Source organism: Microcaecilia unicolor, chromosome 14 (assembly GCF_901765095.1).
Source record: "Microcaecilia unicolor chromosome 14, aMicUni1.1, whole genome shotgun sequence".
Lineage (NCBI taxonomy): Eukaryota > Metazoa > Chordata > Amphibia > Gymnophiona > Siphonopidae > Microcaecilia > Microcaecilia unicolor.
In genome coordinates this window covers 52902171-52927203 of record NC_044044.1, presented here as the reverse complement: position 1 = coordinate 52927203, position 25033 = coordinate 52902171, and the positions used below count along the sequence as shown (strand labels likewise).

The 25033-nt window shown below is 43.5% G+C and overlaps 1 protein-coding gene across 1 annotated transcript in view; it reads left to right on the top strand.

Moving 5' to 3' along the window:
• The first annotated feature begins 2460 nt into the window (after window positions 1-2460).
• VSIG8 (V-set and immunoglobulin domain containing 8) overlaps window positions 2461-25033 on the top strand; it is a 32039-nt gene continuing 9466 nt past the window's right edge. Inside the window, exons 1-2 of the mRNA XM_030187744.1 lie at window positions 2461-2638; window positions 20786-20955. Of these exons, the coding sequence (XP_030043604.1) occupies window positions 2578-2638; window positions 20786-20955 (231 nt within the window). The 5' untranslated portion in view covers window positions 2461-2577. The remainder of the gene's footprint in view (window positions 2639-20785; window positions 20956-25033) is intronic.

Genomic DNA, 25033 nt, shown 5'->3' with positions numbered 1-25033 from the left:
CTGGGGCCACCTGGCTGAAGTGCACTGCGGTACCCACTAAAAGTGCTCCAGGGACCTGCATACACGCAGGCCTCTAGGACTTGTTGCTGCTGTATAACATTGGCACACCAGTTGACACCTGAAGACTAATCTCTCCGAAAACGTCCTTTATTGGAATAAGCATGTTTACTCACAGTTAACTGCAGAGGTTGTGCCCCACTGGCAACGAGTCTCCCTGGTACTGAGATTAGCAGTAGGTCAGAGCTGGCAGAATGGTGTACAATGCCCTCTTTCAGCCACATTCAAGGTAAGAACTCTCTAACGTGGCTAACACAGGAAAGGGAACTAAAACTGGCTTACAAAAATGGCCACTACCGCATGGACTACAACAGGAAACACAACAGGGCACACTCTGACCCAGTAGGCAGGGGGAAAAGCACCATGGGAGAAGAGCCTACCAACTACCAACATTGTGAGACTGTAACACAAGCTAATGAAATCACGGAGCCCAATACCCTACACCCACCACAATGCAATGCTGATGTGACCCTGTAGTGCACCCGAGAGCCACATTTGACCCAGGGAAAGGCTGTGAGAGGATCGAACACATTCTGCTGTCATGGAGGTGGGTACGACATTTGAGGCTGGCATACAGGCTGGGAAAAAAGTTTTTAAAGTGGGGTTTTTTTTGGTGGGAGGGGGTTAGTGACCACTGGGGGAGTCCGGGGACATCATCCCCGATTCCCTCCAGTGGTCATCTGGGCAGTTGGGGCACTTTTTGGGGACTTGTTCGTGAAAAAAAAGGGTCCAAAAAAAGTGACCCAAAATCGCGGTAAAAACGCTTTTTTTTTCGATTATCAGCTACAGACGCCCATCTCTCCTCGGCTGATAACCACACCCCAGTCCCACCTCCGACACGCCCCCGTCAACTTTATTCGTTTCCGCGACAGATTGCAGTTGGAAACGCCCAAAAATGGCTTTCGATTATACCGATTTGGGTGCCTTTGCGAGAAAAACGCCCATCTCCCGATTTGGGTCGAAATATAGGCGTTTTTCTCTTTTGATTATAAGCTGGATAGGGGCTCATTTTCGAAATAGAATAATGTCCAAAAAATGACATAACAGGCAGATATATGTTTTTCTCACAGAAAAACATCTAAAGTGTATAATCAAACAAAAAAAAAAAAACAAACACCCAAGACTGCTAGTCACTTTTTAAAAAAACATCCCACAGGGAGTGTTTCATGGGCATGACATGGGCGGTGTTATGTGATGAACGTTTTCTGCCCCTAACTGATAGCAAAATGACTTCCTGGAGGCTAGAAAAAAATTGTCTGGAATTAGACCTGCTTTAAAAGTGTCTAGGGTAAGGTCAAACCTGTCTCTAGACCCATTTGTGATTTTCCTGAGTTGGCGAGTGGGGAGGTGGAAGTGATCGTTTATGAGAAAGGGTGGAGAGTTGCTGAGTGCTTTATTACCTTTGTGTGTTTGCCCAAGTCTGAAACTTTTGACCCTTACATTTCTTGACCTGCCTCTTCAGTGTCTCACCTCCTCAACTCCTTGCCCACACCTGCTAGCCCTCCAGCCACACCCATCCCTTCCTCTGTATCTCGCCCCCTTCCCTCATCCAAACCCTCATTGTCCCCAAACCCTCACATCTCCCATTCTACATCCCTTACTGCTTGTCTTCTGTCTCTCATTGTTCCTCTGTTTGTCTTTAAAAGGAGGCATGGAAATGGGAGAGTCATGGGCGGATCAGGGGTGTTCCTAAAATTAATGCACGTTGTTATAGAATAACGGGGATGTGTGTTTAATGTAGGTGTGTATATTTGCACCACATTTCAGTTGGTGCAAATGGCCGCACCTAAAGTTAAGCTCGATTCCCAGGCATAAGCGCTGTTCTATAAACTGTGCCTAACTTTCAGCGTGACTTATAGAATAGAGCTTTTTACAGTGCCGATATTTTTGGGCACCATATATAGAATCTAGCCCTATGTGTACATCATGCACTGTATTATTACTCAAGAACAATTATTTATTATTTCATATTATTTCCATATTATTTCTGAATTCAAATATTTCTGGCAAAATGTACATCTCTGTTCCCTATCCTGGGGATCGACCATGTGCGTTCTTTCACCTTCCTTGAGACCGCACAGAAACATCGAAATTAAACATTCAGATCTCTGCTGAACCGGAAAACAGAAGCAGTTTCTAGGAGTCTTCGCTGGCAGCATCACAACAGAAAGCCATGAACTTCCCTTCAGATATAATCTGCTCCTGAACTATGTACTCTACCAACGCAAGTGAAGCCTGGGAGGTATCTCCACAACACAGTAATTATTGCATTCTATAAATTCATCGCACAGGTATTGCCGTGTGAGGGCTGCAGGGGTGTGTCCTAGCATGGGCCAAAAACTCACCAAGCAGGTAAAACCTTCCTGACTCGTTCTGTCTCTCTGCTTGGGGAAATCAGAGGGTAGTGTGTGTGCACGTGTGTTCTGACACTGTCTTTGCATTCTACGTCTCTTCTGACAAGGTGCTCGTACACAAAGATACATCTTCCACCGCAAACAGTAGACGTGGTATCAGGGCTGAATGAAATTTACTATGGAGGGACCCTGGCTGCTACCACTTTTATTCTTGGCTCTATATCCAGGTACGTTTTTCAGATTTCTACCACTAACGAGTTTTTCTACAGCTTATGTATACCTTTAGTGGGTTTGGATTTAGCTTTCATTCTTTGCCTTTTCCCAATCCGAGCCCAAGGCAAGTTACAATGAGGTACTCAAGTTACTTCGCTGCACAAGTTGACTTACAATCTAAGTGTGCACCTGAGGCAATTCAGGGTGATGTGACATGCCCAAGATCACAGTGAGCATAGTGGGGGTTGAACCCTGGCATCCCTTCTTCAGTCTCCTGGTATGACCACTAGGCTATTCCTGAGTAAGTCAATTAGGGTCCAATCATATCCATAATTTCACGGAAGATTCAGATCCACTTGTCTTAACTTGGATATCTTTAAAGATCCTTCGAAATACAGTACAGTAAAACTTGTGTGGAAAGGTCCAGAGATCTTTAAAAAGCCTTCTGAGGATCCAAGGGTTAACTGTGTGCAGTCCGTAATAGCAGATAGAAGCAAGACCTTTTGGCATCCAGTGATAGACGTCCTTCATGAAATGGGAAAGAGGGAGTGATAAAGCAGTATGGAAAGGATGGATTTTGCCCATCGCTTCTGACACACCTGGGTCACTGCATTTGGTCTGGTTATTGGTAGGGTCAAACTGAGGTCCAAACTGCTCGAACCCAAGGTAGTTGAAAGGACATCAGATCTGCTGTCAATACAGGCAAGTCTGGGGCTAACATGGAGATTTTCCCTCTTTCTACGGGTACAAAACTTCTAAATCCAACATTGGCGGCAGCTGAGGGATTTTAGAGTTTTCCTTTTCAAAATGACCTGTATATCAGGGAAGGATGGAGGTGGCTTCCTGCCTATGGCATTACTGTCTTCCTTAAGGTTTTAGTTTCATAGCAGAGGTTTGAGGAAGAGGAAACAATTATTTCAGTGTAGCTGGATCACTCCTGCACATATACAGAGGTCATGATCAGATGCCACACTGCCACTGTCTGGGTGTCCAAACTGTAAAATGTATCTGATGCAGGACCACATTGTGCAATTCTGAGGCTTCTACGCTGTTAAAAAAAAAAAAAACCAAACTATTTCAGAGTATAGGAGCATAATTTTTTTAGAATTAGGATCCTAAATTAGCCCTTCTGATAATTAATTAGGGCCGAGTTGCTAAATTTAACAGACTAGTTTTACTAGGCTTTAAATGTGGAAAGCTAAGAAGTGGGTGGCTGCAGGTGTGAATTTAGAGTGGGTAAAATTTAGAAGTTAGGACAAATTTTCAGCACTAGGAACCTAAATTAGGCCCCTAAATCTAGGCAAATGAATGGTAGGTCTAAATTTAGAAACCTAAATTTTGGTGATTTATCAACTGAGAACTTAGGGCCCTGACTTGGCTGGCAAGAGATTCTTAGTGTGCCTTCATAAATGACGGTGCTCAACTTTTGTTTGGAATATCAGCTTCATTATTATTCATAGAAAGAACATTGAATATATACAAACAAAAGCTTTCTATCTGCATATCCACAAAGTCAACGTTGCAAAAGTAGATTAAATAATTATCTCACTAAAACACAACCCTTTGCTACGATCCTCACGATGTCATGAGTCAGAATTACACCAGAGTTTCACCATTCATTAGCCAGTTCCACCTGAGGAAGGTTTGCAGTTCTTTTTTAGTTCATCTGCCAGACATGTAGCTCTGTATCAAAATCTGCCTTTTACTGGAACTTGTTTTTCATTGGTAGCATCGATGAAAGTCCTAGGAGTTATCTTGGATAGTGCCATGTCAATTGAAACCCATGTTGCATCTTTATCGAAAAAGATCCTCTTATGCATGAGACGTTTTAGAAATTGTTTGTGGATTAATCAGTTTAAATTGATTGTACGGGCTTTAATTATTAGCCAGTTAGATTACTGTAATATGCTGCATGTTGGATGCTTAAGTATAATACTGAAGAAACTACAGACACCGCAGAATACAGCAGCGAGATGAATATATTCTGCTAGAAAATTTGATAGCGTAACCCCTTTGATTTTTAGGGAGCATTGGCTACTTATACAGGCATGTATAATCTTCAAAGTATGTACCTTGGTCTTTAAAATCTTATATGGTTAAGCCCCACAATATCCCCTGGATTCTATAAAGGGCACTCAAATTTGGGTGTGATCCTGAGATGTGCATACAACTAAATTGAGTAATAAGCCAATTATTGTTGTTGTTACATTTGTACCCCGCGCTTTCCCACTCATGGCAGGCTCAATGCGGCTTACAAGGGGCAATGGAGGGTTAAGTGACTTACCCAGAGTCACAAGGAGCTGCCTGTGCCTGAAGTGGGAATTGAACTCAGTTCCTCAGTTCCCCAGGACCAAAGTCCACCACCCTATAAAACCGTGCATCCAAATCCCATAGCGTGCAACCCAAAAGGAGACACGGCCTGGGAGTGGCATGGGTAGGTTGGCGAATTCCAGAAATTTACACATAGTGCTATAGAATATTGCGGATACGTGCAGTTATGCCTGGCATCCAAATTTGGGTGCAAGAATCGGGGCTATGTGGTATTCTATAAAGGACGCTCAACCTGGAGCAACCTTTGTGGAATAGCGCTGGGTACTGATATTTTTTCCAGTGCACAAATTTGGGTGCCATTTACTGAATCTTGTTCATATTATGGGGTCCTTTTAATAAGGTGCACTAACAGATTTAGTGCATGCCAACAATTAGCATGCGCTAAGGGCTAGATTCTATATATGGCGCCTGAAAATTCCACGCAGAATACATTTCTGCCTAAAGTGTATTCTAGTGGCACCTAGATTTAGACACAGTATGTAGAATATACTTAGTTGATATCCCAGCGCCTAGAACTACGTGCATCCATTTATACCAAGGAAAACATGGCGTAAATACCAGCATGTACATTTAGGTTCAGAGGGGCATATTCTAAAACGGTGCATGTAAATTTTGGAATGCCCATGAAACGCCCATTTCGCCACCCATGACACACTCATTTTTGGCTGCGCACATTACAACTTAGGTGCTGTGCGTTATAGAATATGCTTAGCAATTGTGTGTATAAATTCTAATTACTGCCAATTAGTGCTCATTATTGCTTGTTAAGTGCTGTTAAAAATGTTGATTTGCTTGTTAAGCCAATTAAGTTACACACATTGTTATAGAATACACTTGGATTTCATCACAGAATGCTAGGCGCGATATATAGAAGGGGGTAACTGCTAAGACGCCCACTATATTCCTATGGGCATCTTATCATTTAGCGCACCTTAGTAAATGGACCCCTGTATGTCTTTTAGAAATATGGCACAATTGAGAGATCAAATGATATTACACTTTCCAGCTGGAAACAGATTTTTATGTCTGTTTTCTCCTTTATTTTATTTTTCTTACATTTGTACCCCGCGCTTTCCCACTCATAGCAGGTTCAATGCGGCTTACATATTATATACAGGTACTTATTTGTACCTGGGGCAATGGACTTGCCCAGAGTCACAAGGAGCTGCCTGTGCCTGCAGCATAGGAGTCAACTTTTCAAAATTATTGGGGGTGCTAAGCCCAATGAAAATAACCCCTCCCTGGACACATACAAGGAATTTTCTCAATATTGGGGGTGCTCAAGCACCCACGGCACCCACAGAGTTGGTTCCAATGGCCTACAGTGGGAATTGAACCCAGTTCCCCAGGACCAAAGTCCACCACTCCAACCACTAGGCTACTCCTCCACTCCGGAGAGATATGGAATGATCTACCCATAGATGTTAGACTATCTACGGGTGAATTACAGTTTCAAAAACATCTTAAAACGTAATTGTTTCCAAAAGATTTATTATGACGAGAATTTAAAAAATGTCAGATTCTGATTCTATTTTGCATTTTCCCTAGGTATGACTAGGTTTTCTTATAACTGTCATCCGCATTGAACTTATTCAAGGTATATGCAAGCTGTAAATATTGGTGATAACTTTTCAATTCTTTATCAACTTTCTTTAAATGAAAGAGACCCTATGAACAATATCTAATTTGGTTTCAAAATGATTGTCTCAGTTTGTTTACTCAATTTACTATACTGCATATGCCACACACGATGGATCTAGGCAGTGTTCAATTAAAATAAAGCAACATATAAAAAAAATGAAGGAACTCCAGTGAGATAGGACAGATGGACACGCATCCAGGAGATAGACTACCATTCAACCAGGGAACAGGGCAACAGTACTATGTGAGAGTAACATGTTTCCAGGCAGCAGATCCCAATAGAAGAAACCACTCCTTTGAAAAATAAATTGCCAGGCCTGCTGGCAAAAAAAAAAAAAAGTTTTCAGTAAAGGCTTAAATTTAGGATAGGCAATTTCTCCATGAATGGAAGGTGGAAGATTATTCCATAATTTTGGGTCCAGATATGAAAAAGCTGGTTGACATGTGGATTCATGGAAATATTGCTTGGGTCCGGGAAGAACAAGATGATTGGCATCTAGAGATCGTAAATTGTGCGCAGGGGTGTATAGAATAGTTAGGGCCGAGAGATAGGTAGGAGTGCCTGTGTGACAGCCTCTATGAGCAAGAGGGAAGTATCTTAAATGGGATCCAATATTTTCTGAAATGACCCTTTCCATTACACGCTGACTTTTTCTTATCCAGTATGAAACACCATCGTCAGACATCCAGACCCGCTAAATTTGTGTAGCTATTTATTTCAACTGTCATGTTCAATGCTGTATCCTCGGGCTTCATAATTGCATTTATATCTGTAATAGCTAACCCAACAGAACCAGAACTGATGCAGAGACTGGTGGCACCATAGAGATTAAAAGGTTTATCCAGGAGTGAGACAAATGTACAATTAGTAGATCATGGAATCTTGCCCCTCTTGCTCCCCCCCTCTCAGTGGCCTGGGGGGGTGATAGAGAGGTGAGGTGAGGCTATGCCAGTGGATGGATTGGGGTGGGTGGGGTGGGGAGAAAATGGACAACGTGAGAGAGGGAGGGACAAGTGAGAGCCAGTCCCATCAGAGGGAGTCACATATCATTCTTTGCATTCCTCAGCTGTTAATTTTGTTGCTGTCTGACCAGTTTTTCAGTTTCAGGGCTCCCTCCTCCACAAGAAGGGAAAGTTAAAAGGAATTGGCAAATTGGCAGGGAGGAGGCAACAGTGTTGCAGTCATAGGAGCTCTTTCTGTCAATGCTTTGTAGCGTGGCACACTTGATCCTACATCACCTCTGTAAAATGTCATATTTATATGGCAGGGAGCCATATTACTGTGATCGGGACCTGGAGCCTGGCACTTCTGATAGGCAGACTAGGGATGGGTTGTCATTTGCAATGATCCACCCAGAAGAAGCAATCACAAAAATCCCCAAATCAATGGTATTTCTCAAATAGTGCTGTCAAAAAAACCAGGATAATGTGCTACAAAATAATCAATTTAGATGTGAAGAAGAGTGCCCTCAGAGATATTCACTCTCATTTAGTGGTTAATAATAACCTCTTCCAGGTGGTATAGCACTTCATTCATCGGGCTACTCTTCATTTAACACCGTGCTGTGTGCTGTTTGTTTGACTCGTGTAGTCAAATATAATAACTTAATAAGTGTAAACAGTTGATGGCCAACTGTCGCTTAACTAATATTCAGTATCAAAAATATAGAGAGTGTCAGTTTTGGATTGTGACCAGGTCTTGTTTCTCTCCTCGTCAAGCGTTTTATGCGAAGTGTCTGGCGGTTAAGAATTGTGTAAAGTGTGGACATCTAAACACTAATCTGGCTCATGCGCTATGGTATTGCCCGAGGGTACAACTTTTTTGGAAGAGTTTGATTAGATATTGGGAGCATTTGTTGCATAAGCAACTGAATCTTTCACCAATTGAACTTCTGGGTGGGCAGTGATGACTCTTTATTGTCATCTGAACGCATTTTTATTTATAAAGCGGGGGTAGTGGGGAAAAAGTGCATAATGCAATGTTGGACCCAGAGCAGGGCGCCAGACTTCTGGTCTTGGCGAAATGCTTTTCATGCTCTTGCACTTTTGGAAGCTTGGGATGCACGTTTAACTCCTAAACGTAGGGAAAAAAACTTATCTTTGGAGCCCCGCATCCTTACTTTCCGGACACCCAGGGCTCCTGAAGTTCAATAGCAAAGGACTGCTCTCCCCTGGAATCGCAATGATCCGGCTGATATTCAAGATCCTCATTCTCGCTCACAAATATTTTGCACCAGTATACCTTCTTACCTCCCTCTCTTCTCATCCCTACACCCCTTCTAGAACCCTTCATTCCCTAGATTTCAACCAGTTCAGACTTCCTCTTTTTAATTTACTCGTATTCGAGCATTTTTCTGGCTTGACCCTTCACTATGGAATTCCCTTCCTGCTCCTATTCGTCTAGAATGCTCTTACCCTAAATTCGAAGCTCTCCTTAAGACTCACCTCTTTGAGAAAGTGTTCTCCATCCACCTAGATCCAGGTCATCTGCCTCAGATTCACTGACTTCAGCGCTTGCCTATACTACTAGTGATTTGTTGCATTCGTTTCTGCTTTGCTTTCTCTCCCCACTCTCTCCTTTTCTTTAAATATTTGGTGTTCTTTTCACCTTTTCTTGATTTTATTATTTATTGTAAATCACTTTGTCACTTTTTGTAATAAGCGATCCATCCATAAATCAAATCAAACATAGAAACATGACAGCGGATAAGGGCCAAAAGGCCCATCCAATTTGCCCATCCTCCTTTTCCTAGGAGATCCCACGTGCTTGTCCCACGCTTTCTTAAATTCTGACACAGCTCTTGTCTCCACGACCCCTACTGGGAGGCCATTCCACTCATCCATCACCCTTTCGGTGAACGAGTATTTCCTCAGATTCGTCCTAAGCCTATTTCCTCTTAACTTCATCTTATGCCCTCTCATTCCAGAGGTTTCTTTCATTTGAAAAACACTCACCTCCTGTATATTAAAGCCACTGAGGTATTTAAACATCTCTATCATATCCCCTGTCTCCTGCCTCTCTTCCAGCATATACATGTTGAGGTTTCTAAGTCTGTCCCTATATTTTTTGTGACTGAGACCACTTACCAGTTTTGTAGCTGCTCTCTGGACTTACGCCATCCTGTTTGTATCTTTCTGTAAGTGTGGTCTCCAGAATTGCACACAGTGCTCTAAATGGGGCATCACCAGAGTGGGCAGAAGAGGTTCTGCCTGCTTAAATTGCTTGTCTGTGGCTAATCCCTGATATTCAGTGGCACTTAATCGGTTAGCGCCACTGAATGTTCGTGGTTAGTGCCTGAGCTAAACTGGCTACCTTCTGGGCATTCTGGGGCAGAGTTGGCACTTTTGCAGTTAAGTGCCGATATTCAGCCTTGACCGCATAAGATAACTGCTTAAATTGAGCCACATAAAGAGCAGTCCTATCTTTAAGTGGTTTAGCTTATGTGGTCAAGGGCTGAATATTGCACTTAACCAAATAAGCTTTAGTGGCCAGCTTAAGACCGGAAGTTCAGTGCAGTACTGGGCATGGTCCGGCATTGAATATCCAGGAATAAAAATGCTAACTGCAGCCGGCTGAATATAGGCCAGGATATGGATAATATTGATGACATCATGTCATTTACAAATGAAAACAGAGAAAATACATTTTGTGGTTTTTTTTCATTTGCTGATTATAGTGCACACTTTGAAAAGAGGATACGCATTTGATAAAGAGAGTGCATTTTTTCCAGATATGCATGTATGTGTAAACCATTACACATGTGTGCACTATCCACACACAACAGAGTACACGCTCTTTGAAAATGGTGGGCATTCTCGACAACATCACTCCCACAATGAATAAATGAGAAAAACAAATAAAACAAACATTCCCAGAAACAACACAGAAAATGAACATTTCCAGCTACTTATCATTCCTAGGGCAGAAGCTCTTCTGTTCTGAATAGAAGCAGTTTCTGATTTTGGGTGGGGGGGGGGGGGGGCAATGTTTATGAATTCCTCCCACCTCTCATGACATCAAGAGCTAATACTCTGGAGAGTAAAATTTTTTTTTTGGATATTAAAAGCAGGAAGCCGGCAAAAGAATCGGTTGGACTGCTAGATGACCGAGGAGTAAAAGGGGCGAACAGGGAAGACAAAGCCGTAGTGGAGAGATTAAATGAATTCTTTGCTTCGGTCTTCACCAAGGAAGATTTGGGTGGGATACCGGTGCCGGAAATGATATTCGAAACTGACGAGTTGGAAAAACTTAATGAATTCTCTGTAAACCTGGAGGATGTAAAGGGGCAGTTCTACAAACTGAAGAGTAGCAAATCTCCTGGACCGGATGGTATTCATCCCAGAGTACTGATAGAACTGAAAAATGAGCTTGTGGAGCTATTAGTAATATGTAATTTATCCTTAAAATCGAGCGTGGTACCGGAAGATTGCAGGGTAGCCAATGTAACGCCGATTTTTTAAAAGGTTTCAGAGGAGATCTGGGAAATTATAGACTGGTGAGTCTGACGTTGGTGCCAGGCAAAATGGTAGAGACTATTATTAAGAACAAAATTACAGAGCCTATTCAAAAGCATGGATTAATGAGACAAAGTCAACATGGATTTAGTGAAGGGAAATCTTGCCTCACCAATCTACTACATTTCTTTGAAGGGGTGAACAAACATGTGGATAAAGGGGAGCCGGTTAATATTGTGTATCTGGATTTTCAGAAAGCGTTTGACAAAGTACCTCATGAAAGACTCCAGAGGAAATTAGAAAGTCATGGGATAGGAGGTAGTGTTCTATTGTGGATTAAAAACTGGTTAAAAGATAGAAAACAGAGAGTAGGGTTAAATGGACAATATTCTCAATGGAGAAGGGTAGTTAGTGGGATTCCCTAGGGGTCTGTGCTGGGACCGCTGCTTTTTAACATATGTATAAATGACCTAGTGATGGGAGTAATAGTGAGGTAATTAAATTTGCTGATGTCACAAAGTTATTCAAAGTCATTAAATCAGGGGAGGATTGTGAAAAATTACAAGAGGACCTTACGAGACTGGGAGACTGGGCGTCTAAATGGCAGATGACATTTAATGTGAGCAAGTGCAAAGTAATGCTTGTGGGAAAAAGGAACCCAAATTATAGCTAAGTCATGCAAGGTTCCATGTTAGGAGTTGCGGACCAAGAAAGGGATCTAGGTGTCGTCGTTGATGATACGTTGAAACCTTCTGCTCAGTGTGCTGCTGCGGCTAAGAAAGCAAATAGAATGTTAGGTATTATTAGGAAAGGAATGGAAAACAAAAATGAGGATGTTATAATGCCTTTGTATCGCTCCATGGTGCGACCACACCTCGAATATTGGGTTCAATTCTGGTCGCCGCATCTCAAAAAAGATATAGTGAAATTAGAAAAGATGCAGAGAAGGGCGACGAAAATGATAAAGGGGATGGGACGACTTCCCTATGAGGAAAGGCTAAAGTGGCTAGGGCTCTTCAGCTTGGAGAAAAGGCGGCTGAGGTTTATAGATAGAGGTTTATAAAATAATGAGTGGAGTGGAATGGGTAGATGCGAAGCGTCTGTTTATGCTTTCCAAAAAATACTAGTACTAGGGGGCATGCGATGAAGCTACAATGTAGTAAATTTAAAACGAATTGGAGAAAATCTTTCTTCTCTCAATGTGTAATTAAACTCTGGAATTCGTTGCCAGAGAATGTGGTAAATGCGGTTAGCTTAGCGGAGTTTAAAAAAGGTTTGGACGGCTTCCTAAAGGAAAAGTCCATAGACCATTATTAAATGGACTTGGGGAAAATCCACTATTTCTGGGATAAGCAGTATAAAATGTTTTTGCTTTAATGCTTGTCTTTTTACCACCACCCCAAATTATTATTATGTACTAGCCATTCACAATTTGGAGTGATAAAAGACCAAGAAGGCCACGTATGAGAAAAGCAATTTTTATTACTTACCAAAATACAAATACAATTAATGGTTTCTCATGGGAGAACAGCGCTGCTACACATAGGTGTTTTCTGTCACTGTCTCTCCAATGTAATGCACTGGTTCAGCTGTTTATATACCTTTAAACAATGCTTCACATTACTTTAGCACGTTATCTTCCTCAGAGATCATTCTGTTTTCTTTCAACACCATCTGCTGTAAGTAAAATGAAGATTTTAGACATTATAAAGATCTTGCTGTGGCTCTTTAATTTTTCTGACTATTTTTCTCCTCAGGTTTGGGCACATACTCAGAATGATGCCCTCTCTTTTGGCTGAAAAGAAAGTGTAGAAATACGCTTTCTTTGGCACAATGCAAATGTTAAAACAAACACTACTAGTAAATCTGGGAGACTGAGATCATCTCCAATATACTCTCGCTGTCCAGGGAGAGACATTTCTGTCAAGGAATGTGCAAAACAAAGTAGAGGGAGACTAAAACCTTTTTTTGTTTTTTCAGTTTCAGCAGAAACCAAATTGCGGGCCAAAATTTGTTGCTTGGTTTTGGCTTTCAGCAAAACTGAAACTGACTTCTAGCCTGGCTTCTGCATGGCATAAGCCCTAACCCCCCCCCCCCTCCATGTACACAATCAGCCCCCTCTATCCCTACCCCCTGCCAGAAAATGAGCCCACCCCCAAGGCCTACCATCCAGGAGTGATCCCCAGTTGACCTTCAGCAGCAGTTTTGCGGCAGCCATTATGGCAGAGGACAGAACATGGACTGGAGTGAGTGGGGATCGCTTCTGCCCTGATTACGCACTAGACCACCAGGGGATGGACGGTAGACTTGAGGGGTGAGCTCATTCTGTATGCGGGGGTGAGTGAGGGAGGGAGGGGGCTCGGTCTGTGCATGGGGGCTTGAGAAAGTTAAGGGACCCAGCATAAAGTTTCAGTTAAAGCTGAAAATGCACCGGCTTTTTCGGCTGAAACCACAACAAAGCTGAACATGAATTTCGGACCAGTTTCGGTGCCAAAGCCAAAACTCAGTCAGCCTCTAAAATAAATCCCTTTAGAGAAATTATTCAACATGTAAGATGTTTCTTTTTTTAAATGATATTTTTTAGCCAGATTTAAATTGACATAACCAAGCAAATCACTTGTACAGATTAGCCATAAACGTAAAACAGAAAAATAAAGGATAACAGCAGACAATCAACACAATTAGCTACAAGTCCACAAGTATGGAAGGGTAGGGAGAACCAAACAAGAAAAGCGCAAATAAAACATTAGAGAAGAAAAATAAGTGATCCATAACTACTTCTTCAGAGCTAATAATATTGCAAGTGAATTACTAGGGGGAGCACACGCAATACTCAGGAATCTTCTACTATTAATAAAAGCAGAGAGCTGGAATGGCTAAAAATAAACACATATTTAACCAAATTTAATATCGCTATACTCTTGCAAGGAAACTTTAAAAAGAACAAAGCTGCTAAGTGGATCACACCCAATCTATAAATAAGAAACTGCCTCTGCTCCTTCATGTCTCTTTCATATTCCAGCATCACATATCGTAAGGGGATTCTTGGGAGTTTAAAGCACAATCTTTATCTGCAGGAAAAGCAAACGATACAATCAAAGTAGCTGGAGTAAAGTAAGGTTAAATGTCTCTGAGGTTTTACAGTATTACAGACACTTCTAAAGAAGAATCAGGGACGCCAACCCCTTGAGAAATACCTTCGGCCTTATTGTTAATAATCGGCAAACCATTGTTTATTTTATTAGGTCTGCCTTCTGATCTAATACCCCTCAGACTGCTTCCTTTATACTATTCTGGTCCCATTGATTCCAATGGACCCTAGCTTTGTCACCAGCTTTGTCAGTTGATCAGAATGACTTCACATATTCTCAAGCTCTAAGTATAAACAAGATAAGTTCAGAGCGCATCTTGTGAGATGACTCCACAGGTCATCTTGCTCTTCTCAGCCCCCCCCCCCCCCCCCCTACTATCTTTCATTTTAATCAAAACATCTTGCTCATGACTTCTCACAGGTGCCAGTCTCAGGATTGTGGACAAGAGCAAATGCCCCCTCCCTTGCCAGCTCTCTGGGAACTCACTTCAGCTTGAACTGCAATGAAATATATTTTGTATCAGAGATGATTTTGATTTTTAAGAGAGGCCTAGCTCTTTAGCTTGAGTCATTGGCCTGTAGTTTACTGAGAGCAAGGGCTAGCATATTTCTTCACCATCTGCCATAGAAATCGGTGGCACTGACGCAGCTGGCAGTTTTAAATGCTCACAAAGATGCTTTTTATCAGGGTGTGAAAAAAGGAGCCTTGGAAAAATGTATGAGTCTAAGATTTGTACTGTGCACAACCTCATAAGATCTTTCTAAAAGTCTTAAGTACCTCCTTAAGGTAAAAATAGAGATGAACTTGTAAGGAGAATGTTCCTATTAGATGAATCATTTCCCTGGGTAAACCACATCAGGTGCCTGAAAAGTTGTTCTTATAAACTGTGTAAATAGCTATTGGCCTTCCCAAGGTAATGCACTCCCGAGATAACCAGCCACCTCCTTATAACTCACATGAATCAAAGTGAAATCCACATTCATAGTAGATGACGGCAGAAAAAGACCTGCACAGTCCATCCAGTCTGCCCAACAAGATAAACTCACATGTGCCATTTTTTGTGTATACCTTACCTTGATTTGTACCTGTCTTTTTCAGGGCACAGACCCTATAAGTTTGCCCAGCACTATCCCCGCCTCCCAACCACCAGCCCCGCCTCCCACCACCGGCTCTGGCACAAACTGTATAAGTCTGCCCAGCACTATCCCCGCCTCCCAACCACCAGCCCCGCCTCCCACCACCGGCTCTGGCACAGTTCGTATAAGTCTGCCCAGCACCAGCCCCGCCTCCCACCACCGGCTAAGCTTCTGGGGATCCCTTCCTTCTGAGCAGGATTCCTTTATGTTTATCCCACGCATCCACACACAGGAATGTTAATGTTTATTAAAACCTGATATACCGCCTTTATATTACAATAGGTCAAAGCGGTTAACAAATAAATGGTAAACATAAAATCAAAGAAATGAAACTCCATATAATAAAGGAAAGAAAGCATTCACTCAAGTACAGTAAATTACAAAACAGTTAAAATCGAGACCAAATCAAAATCAAAACTTTAGTTACGAGCTACAATGTGTGCAGATCTGGCAGGTACCGGCTGCGCTAAGTCAATGGACGTTAAACAGAAAGGCCAATTGAAACAAAACGAAGTTGTTGTTTTTTTAATTAGTGAGAGATAGTTCTGCCCTAATGGCTGCCGGCAGATAATTCCAAAGAGAGGGAGCCAGAAAATAGAATGCAGATTTTCGGGTTGAGTGCTTGTTTGGGGGAAAGTAGCACCAGACAATCGGGATCAAGTGATCGAAGTGAACGGGATGGAGTATAAGAAGAAGAAATGTATGCAGAACTCTTCTGAATGTGACAAACAACTTGGTTCTTGTGTGGATAGTTGGGATTTACAAGAGTTCAGAAACAGTAAATAGCAGCCTTCTAACCTTGGTAAATCCCAGGAGAGTGTGTTGGGCATAAGGGAGGGATGGTCACTGGTAAATCCCAGGAGGGTGATGGGTATATGAAGGGATGATCCCTAGTAAATCCCAAGAATGAGTGATGGGTAATTGGAAGGGATAATCACTGATAAATCCCAGGTGTGGGCGCTGGGTATAGAAGGCCCATGAATAAACTGAATAGCCTCTTGGTGGTCCCAAGGTGACAGAGTGGATTAGAAACAGGTTGACTGACCAGCAATGGAGAGTGGTGGTGAATGGAGTTCGCTCTGAGAAGAGAGAGATGATCAGTGGAGTATCTCTGGGGGCCCCGCGGTTGATGCTTTTCAATCTTTGTCTGTGATATTGCAGAGGGGGTTAGGAGGAGGAACTTTGGATAATGCTGAGGTCTGTAATATAGTGGATGTATTTGAGGGAACAGATGACATAACAAGTGATTTAACTAAGCTTAGAAACATAGAGCATGGCAGCAGAAAATGGCCAGATTGCTGTCTAGTCTACCTAGCCATGTGAGCAGCAAACCTCATAAAGAGAGGATAATTCTTGAGTTGTCAAAGATATGTTAGTCCAACTTGTTTGTTGAGCCTTATCTCCATATAATAGGCAGGGATTATGCCCTTGTATAGGGGATCATATGTGGAATATTCTGTTTAATTCAGGAGGCCTTACCTCCAGAAGGATAGAGATAGAATTAAAGCAGCCCAGAGCAAGGCTACCAAAATGGTATAGGGGCCTACTTTGGAACCCCAATGAGAGGAGACTTAGAATCTAGCCATCTATACCCTAGAGGAGAGGAAAAACAGGAGAGATATGAAAGAGATATTCAAATACCTGAAAGGTATTACAAATACACAAGAAGTAATCTTATTTCACGAGAAGGGAATATCAGAACAAGGTAGCAGAATGTCTTTTTGTTTGGGGGGGGGGCCCATGCTCAGCCCCCCAACTTCACTCCAATCTTCACCCCCAACCCCACTCCAGCTCTGCCCCCATCCTCTCCCCAGCTCTACCCCAACCTTCTCTTCCCTATCATACTCCAGCATTACCTCCCATGTCCTTCCTCCCATGGCTCTGGTATCTCTCTCCTTCCCTACCTATCAACCCCTCCCCCCCCCCCCCCCCCCCCCCCCCGTGGTCAGCATTTCTCTCCTTCCCCACCTCTCAGCTTCTCCTATGATCTCCAGCATCTCTCCTTCCCTCCACCATTGTCTCCAGCATATCTCTCCTTCCTTCCACCTCCCCTACCCTACGAGGTTTCCAACAACTTACTTCCCTTCCCCCAGGGCAGCAGTGCTGCAATCAGCATTTCAAAAGATGCATCATAGATGACCAGCTGGGCCTTAAGCATCTGTGCATGCTCAAGGCCTGCCAGTTCCTGCCTCTTCCGAACTTCCAGTTTTGGAGGGGGTGGAAGCCAACGGGCCTTGAGCATGCACAAATGTTAAGGGCCCCACACCGGGCAGTCATATGCATCTTCTGTAATGCTGTTTGTCACTTCGTCACCCTGGGGGAAGGTAGGTAAGAAGCTAAACACATTGTGGTACATGCAGGAAAGGAAAATTTTGGTGGTGTCATGGCTGCTCCCATAACAATCCCTATGAGACATGAGGCGTCAAGAGAGATGACTAAAGAGAAAAGTCTGGAAATAATTTTTCATGGAAAGGATGGTGGAAGCATGGGAAGCCCTTCTGAGGTGGGTTGGGGGAGGCAGTTACAACAGTAACAAGATTTAAGATGTGGCATAAGCACAGAGGATCTTTAGTAGCTAAAAAGGCGGAGAACAGCCGGTGTGGCCTGGAGTAGGCAATATATATTTGGGTGTTCGTAGAATCGTATTCTGCTGGTTCAGCTGTGGATGCAGGATTGCTGTAGTTAATATGAAATGATAGAAGTTATAGCAGTATATGGGCATCCGAGTGGCTGGCTTGGTCTGTTAGGTTGGGTTTTTCTGGCAGGCTGCATATTCTGGAATGGCTGGAGATCCTGGTGGAAGCACCGGTGCATATATAACTGGTCTATTTGGCAGGTAATGTGGGAGACCTAGGAGGCTGAGGTATTTAGGGCAATGGCCACACTCATACAGTTTATTACAGTCTTGTGGTTAGGTGTGGGAAGGAGGAAGACTCGATTGACCATGTGGGTTTTTATCTGTCATCATTCATATACTATGTTAATAGGAAGACAAACAAGCTGAAAAATGACCTAATGGCTCGTTTCCTCTCTTTCCTGCATTCGCAGGCTCATCTGTGGTCAAGTGTGTCTAAGTAGAGTAGCAGGGGATGTGTGAGTGGGTATAGTGTGTATGTGTATATATGTGAAGCAGTGGTATGATGTGCATCTCTATTTTTATGGGAAGAGTTTAACTGTTTATCTGTGGAGATGGGATGTCAGAAGGTATATGTGTGAGCGTGTATTTACAGTATGTTAGGGCAGGATGTGTGCATGTTGGGGGCTGAAGGTATGTGTGTATGTGAGTCAGGACCGCCGAGAGGGGGGGACAGGGGGGACAAAAGTCCCCGGGCCTCCGGGGGGGGGGGGGCCCAACGCCTACGCCGCAGTCCAGCCCGTCCTCGCTCCCAGAAATGCTACATAGTAGTAGTAGTAATTTTAAAGTGCCTCCCTCACCTTCGCAGCAAGCAGCGGCAGGCCACTCCTTCCTTCTATGTCCCGCCCTCACCTGACGTAACGTCCGCGAGGGCGGGGCACAGAAAGAAGAAGAGATATGCCGCTGCTTGCTGCGAAGGTGAGGGAGGCGCAAGGTTAGTGCACAGGGCCCGGGGGTGGAGAGAGGGCCCGGACAGGTAGCGGATGGAGGGAGGGCCCGGTGACCTCGGGCGGGGGGGGGGGGGGGGGGCGGCCTTGTCCCGGGCCCGGCCCAGTCTCTCGGTGGCCCTGCATCTATCACATGCATATTCATTGTGGATATCCTGAAAAACCTGACTAGTTAGGTATGTCCTAAGGTTGAGAACCCCCGGCCTAAAGGTTCTTGCAGCAGATTGAAAGCAGGCAGGCCAGGGTTCAAATACCACTGTTGCTTCTTGTGATCTTGGGCAAGTTACTTAACTCTCCATTGTCTCAGATTTTAAGGTCCCTGGAGATAGGAAAATGCGTATTGTACCTGAATGTATCTTGCCTTGAACTATTGCAAAAGGAACGAGACCAATCAAAACAGTGAAAGCATATTAACTACAGACACAGCAGGGAGCTTTGATGGACAGGTGATGGTGTCATATGACAAGGCTGAAGCCATCTACACCCAAGGATGTTTAATTGCTTCTCTACACAGCCGCCATCTTGATACACTTAAAATACTTTAATTTGTATGGCAGCAAGCTCTACCTACTGGCTTCAGGCCAGATAGTGGGCCAAGCATGCTCCTGCTGTCTTCTTTCAATTAGACCCCTTTGAGACACACAGCTGCTTGTGCTCACACCAGCTGGAGAGTGTTTTCCATTAATTCAGGTGTAACCAAGCTATCTGCAAATAAGGTTTTGCAGTCAATTCCAGTACCTAGTATGAACACAATGAGGAATTATGCCATATTTAATCATGCAGTCATTCCCTCAGTGTGCACAGAACAGAGGGCTAAGCTTAGATTGACTAACTAGAACTGAGCTGCTGAGGAAATAATCCTGATGCAGAAGAATTATTCCAACATGTGTCTGCAATTTAATCATAGAAACAAAGAAAATGACAGCAGATAAAGACCAAATGGCCTCTCCACTTTGCACAACCATGCCATCTACTATCCCTTCCTCTCCTTTAGAGATCTTATGTACTTCCAAGCTTTCTTGAATTTAGATACAGACTTCATCTTCACTATCTCCACCATGAGGCCATTTCATACATCCACTACCCTTTTCATAATGAAATATTTCCTTAAATTACTCCTGAGTCTGATCCCTTTCTTCTTCATCCTCTGCCCCTTCATTTCAGAGCTTTCTTTCAACTGAAAGAGACTCACCTCAAGGAAGTATTTAAATATCTCTTTCATCTCTCCTCTCCCATATTGAGATCTTTAAGTCTGTCCCATTCGCTGGTCCTGGAGTACCCCCTTGCCAGTCAGGTTTTCAGGATATCCACAATGAATATGCATGATGCTGATTTGCATACACTGCCTCCATCCATATTCATTGTGGATATCCTGAAAACCTGACTGGCAAAGGGGTACTCCAAGACCGACTTGGGAAACAGTGCACTATATGATGAAGACCACTGTCCTGGGTACACTGTGATACTCAGTGTGATCAGTGGAATAGAGAGGGCCATGGCCCGACTCGTATCTTGTCCAACACATCAGCAGCAGCTTGGAGATTGGTTTGCTTGACCCCCTCAACCAAAAGGGAGTTCCATTGCCCCTGATATGAGCACCTCCTAGGCAGCGACGTGGGAAGAAAGCCAATCTGATGCCTGACTCAAGGACACAGAACACCCTTGACTTGTTTCTAAGAGGAACGAAGAACATTATGGTGGTCTGGTTTTGAATGGAGTGTTTCTGAAGAGAAATGTGTGTGTATAACCACGTCTCCCTATAGAAGAATCTCCCAAGAGGTGAGGGAGCGGAGACATAATAGAGATTCAAATATCTGAAAAATATTAAAATACCATAGTAACTAACAAAACAATGATTTATCCCTACATATTTGACTCTTAATATATTTTGGCCTTTTTTTCTCCCCTTCCCCCTTGTTTTTAGTTCCCCAATCTGCCGTGACAATCAAAGAGGCCAGCACAGAGACCTTTTACAAGGCAGAAGGAGAGTCAGTGCAATTAATGTGCTCCTTTACTCTGGACCTTTCAGAGATTGGGAACCTGGACATTGAGTGGGCCAAAATGAATAATGACCCCACTGCTCTGGACAGTGTGGTAAGTATTCCTAGATCAGTATCTTCCTGACCTTACTTGAGCTAAGGACACGGCAAGGCTGCAGTGGGGGACAGATGGGGTCAATTCTATAACCGGGCGTCAAAGATAGGCACCAATAGTAGTGTGGCTATTCCATAATGGCAATTATATGCATAATTTCCATTTATAGAATACCAGCATAAATCAGCACCAATGCACCTATATTGAGGCCTATGGCTGGCGTAAATATTAGCACCTAAATGCAATATGTAACTGCATAATTTACAGTGTTCAAGTTACAAGCTTAAATATCAGCTCTGTCCATGCCCTGTCCACCACTGTTCCCTCTAAGCCAGTGGTTCCCAAACCTGGTCCTGGAGGCACCCCAGCCAGTCAGGTTTTCAGGATATCTATAATGAATATTCATGAGAGAGATTTGTATGCACTGCCTCCACTGCAGGCAAATCTTTTCCATGGATATCATGGTAGATATCCTGAACACCTGGCTGGCTGGGGTGCCTCCAGGACCAGGTTTGGGAATCACTGCTCTAAGCTGAGCAGGAGTCCTCCACCTACAGTCCTGCCAGTAGAAGGTGCTGTTTCACTGTCACATTTTCAATAGCAAGGGACAGGCAAACTCTGCAGGACTCCAGAAAATAGTGATTGAAGACACAATATTGAAGCACTGCCCCCCACTGGCAGTAATGCAGTTGAAGGACTCCAACTCAGCTTAGAGAAGGGGTTCTCAACCCAGTCCTTGGGACACACCTAGCCAGTCAGGTTTTCGGCATACCCACAATGAATAAGCATGAGTTAAATTTGCATGAGTACCTCCATTCAATACAAATCTATCTCATTCATATTCATGGTGAATATCCTGAAAACCTGACTGGCTAGGTGTGTCCCGAGGACTGGGTTGAGAACTTCTGGCTTAGAGGGAATAGTGCTGTCCACGACCCTCCTCTGTAAACACCCCTATTATGGGCTAAGCCATTTTATAGCTTAGCACTTCGGAGTGCTACTGTCTTGGATGGCTTCCTAAAGGAAAAGTCCATAGACCATTATTAAATTGGATGGGGAAAATCCACTATTTCTGGGATAAGCAGCATAAAATGTTTTGTACGTTTTGGGGGGGGGATCTTGCCAGGTATTTGTGACCTGGATTGGCCACTGTTGGAAACAGGATGCTGGGCTTGATGGACCTTTGGTCTGTCCCAGTACTTATGTACATGTGTGAGTGTGCTCTTACCCGTATGAATGCCATTGTTCTATAAATGTAGGCATGGAAGAGACCCTTAAAGGTAGATGCCATGTTATAAAATGCTGCTGTCCCTACTTCATTGTGGCTCTGAGGGAAAATGGCAATATTACCCTCTATCTATGTGTTTTTCCACTTTGCCAACCAAATGTAAATAAATCCCTTTTGGTTGGAAATACACTTTTTAACCTGGACTGAATTATTGGATGGAAGGAGTATGCTGAATGCCGTGGATTATCTATGCCTTCCACCCTTTCATTTTGTTGGGCCTGCCCCTGACTTCACAAAGCAGTCCTAGAACTATTCAAAGGAACCTGCTCTGATGCTCACCGGGCACTAAAGGGTTCCATATATATAAAGTTAATATATTTTTCCTTTTTTTTCTATTTTATAATCACTCTGTTGTTTGGTAAAACATATATACGTTGTCACACCAATAAAAATTTTCTGAATCTGTGGCCTTCATTGGGCTGTCACAGAAACCTCCATCATGCTTGGGCTGTCACAGAAACCTCCATCATGCTCAGAGCCAGCTCAACCGTTAGGCAGAACTGGGCAGTTATCTAGAGTGGTACTCATCAACAGGGGATACTTTTACCAGCAGGGAGGGTGAGCTATTTTCAAACTGCTCATTTCCCCAGATTACTCTTAATTGGAGCGGAAGGAGAGGGAGCGTAATGCTGAAGGTTTACCTAGGGTACCAAATACTATGCATGGGCCTTGATCATGGTTCCCACAATTATCCTTATAAGACACTGTGCAGTTCAAGTCCTGTATTATTTACTGGTGCATAATGCTGAAATAAGCTCTAAACCCCCCCCCCCCCCCCCCAAAAAAAATAGAAAAATAACTTTAATGATCAGTTACTTCCGCATTGATTCAGAGCATGGCGTGTAATCAGGGATGGATCTCCAGATAGGCCTACTGGGCCCAGGCCCAGGGGTCCAAATGTCCGGGGGGCAGGAGGAGGGGGAGAGTTATTATTATTATCAAGGCGGACTTGGCATAGCAACCTACCTGTACAGTCCGGTGTCAATACCCCATAACACTAACAGTAACTCAATGTTATAAGTGTACTTGCATAAATTCAACTGAAAGTAACAGGATAGATCATAAGGAATGCCAAGCCAAATGCAAAGCGGAGATAAGGAGGGCAAAAAAGGACTTTGAGAAGAAATTAGCGTTGGAAGCAAAAATACATAGTAAAAATTTTTTTAGATACATTAAAAGCAGGAAACCGGCCAAAGAGTCGGTTGGGCCGCTGGACGAAAATGGTGTTAAAGGGGCGATCAAGGAGGACAAAGCCGTAGCGGAGAAATTAAATGAATTCTTTGCTTCGGTCTTCACCGAGGAGGATTTGGGGGGGACACCGGTGCCGGAAAGAATATTTGAAGCGGGGGAGTCGGAGAAACTAAACAAATTCTCTGTAACCTTGGAGGATGTAATGGGTCAGTTCAGCAAGCTGAAGAGTAGTAAATCACCGGGACCTGATGGTATTCATCCCAGAGTATTAATAGAACTAAAAAATGAACTTGCGGAGCTACTGTTAGAAATATGCAATCTGTCCCTAAAATCGAGTGTAGTACCGGAAGACTGGAGGGTAGCCAATGTTACTCCGATTTTTAAGAAGGGTTCCAGAGGAGATCCGGGAAATTATAGACCGGTGAGTCTGACGTCGGTGCCGGGCAAGATGGTGGAGGCTATTATTAAGAATAAAATTGCAGAGCATATACAAAAACATGGACTGATGAGACAAAGTCAGCACGGATTTAGTGAAGGGAAGTCTTGCCTCACCAATCTAATGCATTTTTTTGAGGGGGTAAGCAAACATGTGGACAATGGGGAGCCGGTTGATATTGTATATCTGGATTTTCAGAAGGCGTTTGACAAAGTGCCGCACGAAAGACTCCTGAAGAAATTGCAGAGTCATGGAATCGGAGGTAGGGTATTATTATGGATTAAGAACTGGTTGAAAGATAGGAAGCAGAGAGTAGGATTGCGTGGCCAGTATTCTCAGTGGAGGAGGGTAGTTAGTGGGGTCCCGCAGGGGTCTGTGCTGGGTCCGTTGCTTTTTAATGTATTTATAAATGACCTAGAGATGGGAATAACTAGTGAGGTAATTAAATTCGCCGATGACACAAAATTATTCAGGGTCGTCAAGTCGCAGGAGGAATGTGAACGATTACAGGAGGACCTTGCGAGACTGGGAGAATGGGCGTGCAAGTGGCAGATGAAGTTCAATGTTGACAAGTGCAAAGTGATGCATGTGGGTAAGAGGAACCCGAATTATAGCTACGTCTTGCAAGGTTCCGCGTTAGGAGTTACGGATCAAGAAAGGGATCTGGGTGTCGTCGTCGATGATACGCTGAAACCTTCTGCTCAGTGTGCTGCTGCGGCTAGGAAAGCGAATAGAATGTTGGGTGTTATTAGGAAGGGTATGGAGTCCAGGTGTGCGGATGTTATAATGCCGTTGTATCGCTCCATGGTGCGACCGCACCTGGAGTATTGTGTTCAGTACTGGTCTCCGTATCTCAAAAAAGATATAGTAGAATTGGAAAAGGTACAGCGAAGGGCGACGAAAATGATAGTGGGGATGGGACGACTTTCCTATGAAGAGAGGCTGAGAAGGCTAGGGCTTTTCAGCTTGGAGAAGAGACGGCTGAGGGGAGATATGATAGAAGTGTATAAAATAATGAGTGGAATGGATCGGGTGGATGTGAAGCGACTGTTCACGCTATCCAAAAATACTAGGACTAGAGGGCATGAGTTGAAGCTACAGTGTGGTAAATTTAAAACGAATCGGAGAAAATTTTCTTCACCCAACGTGTAATTAGACTCTGG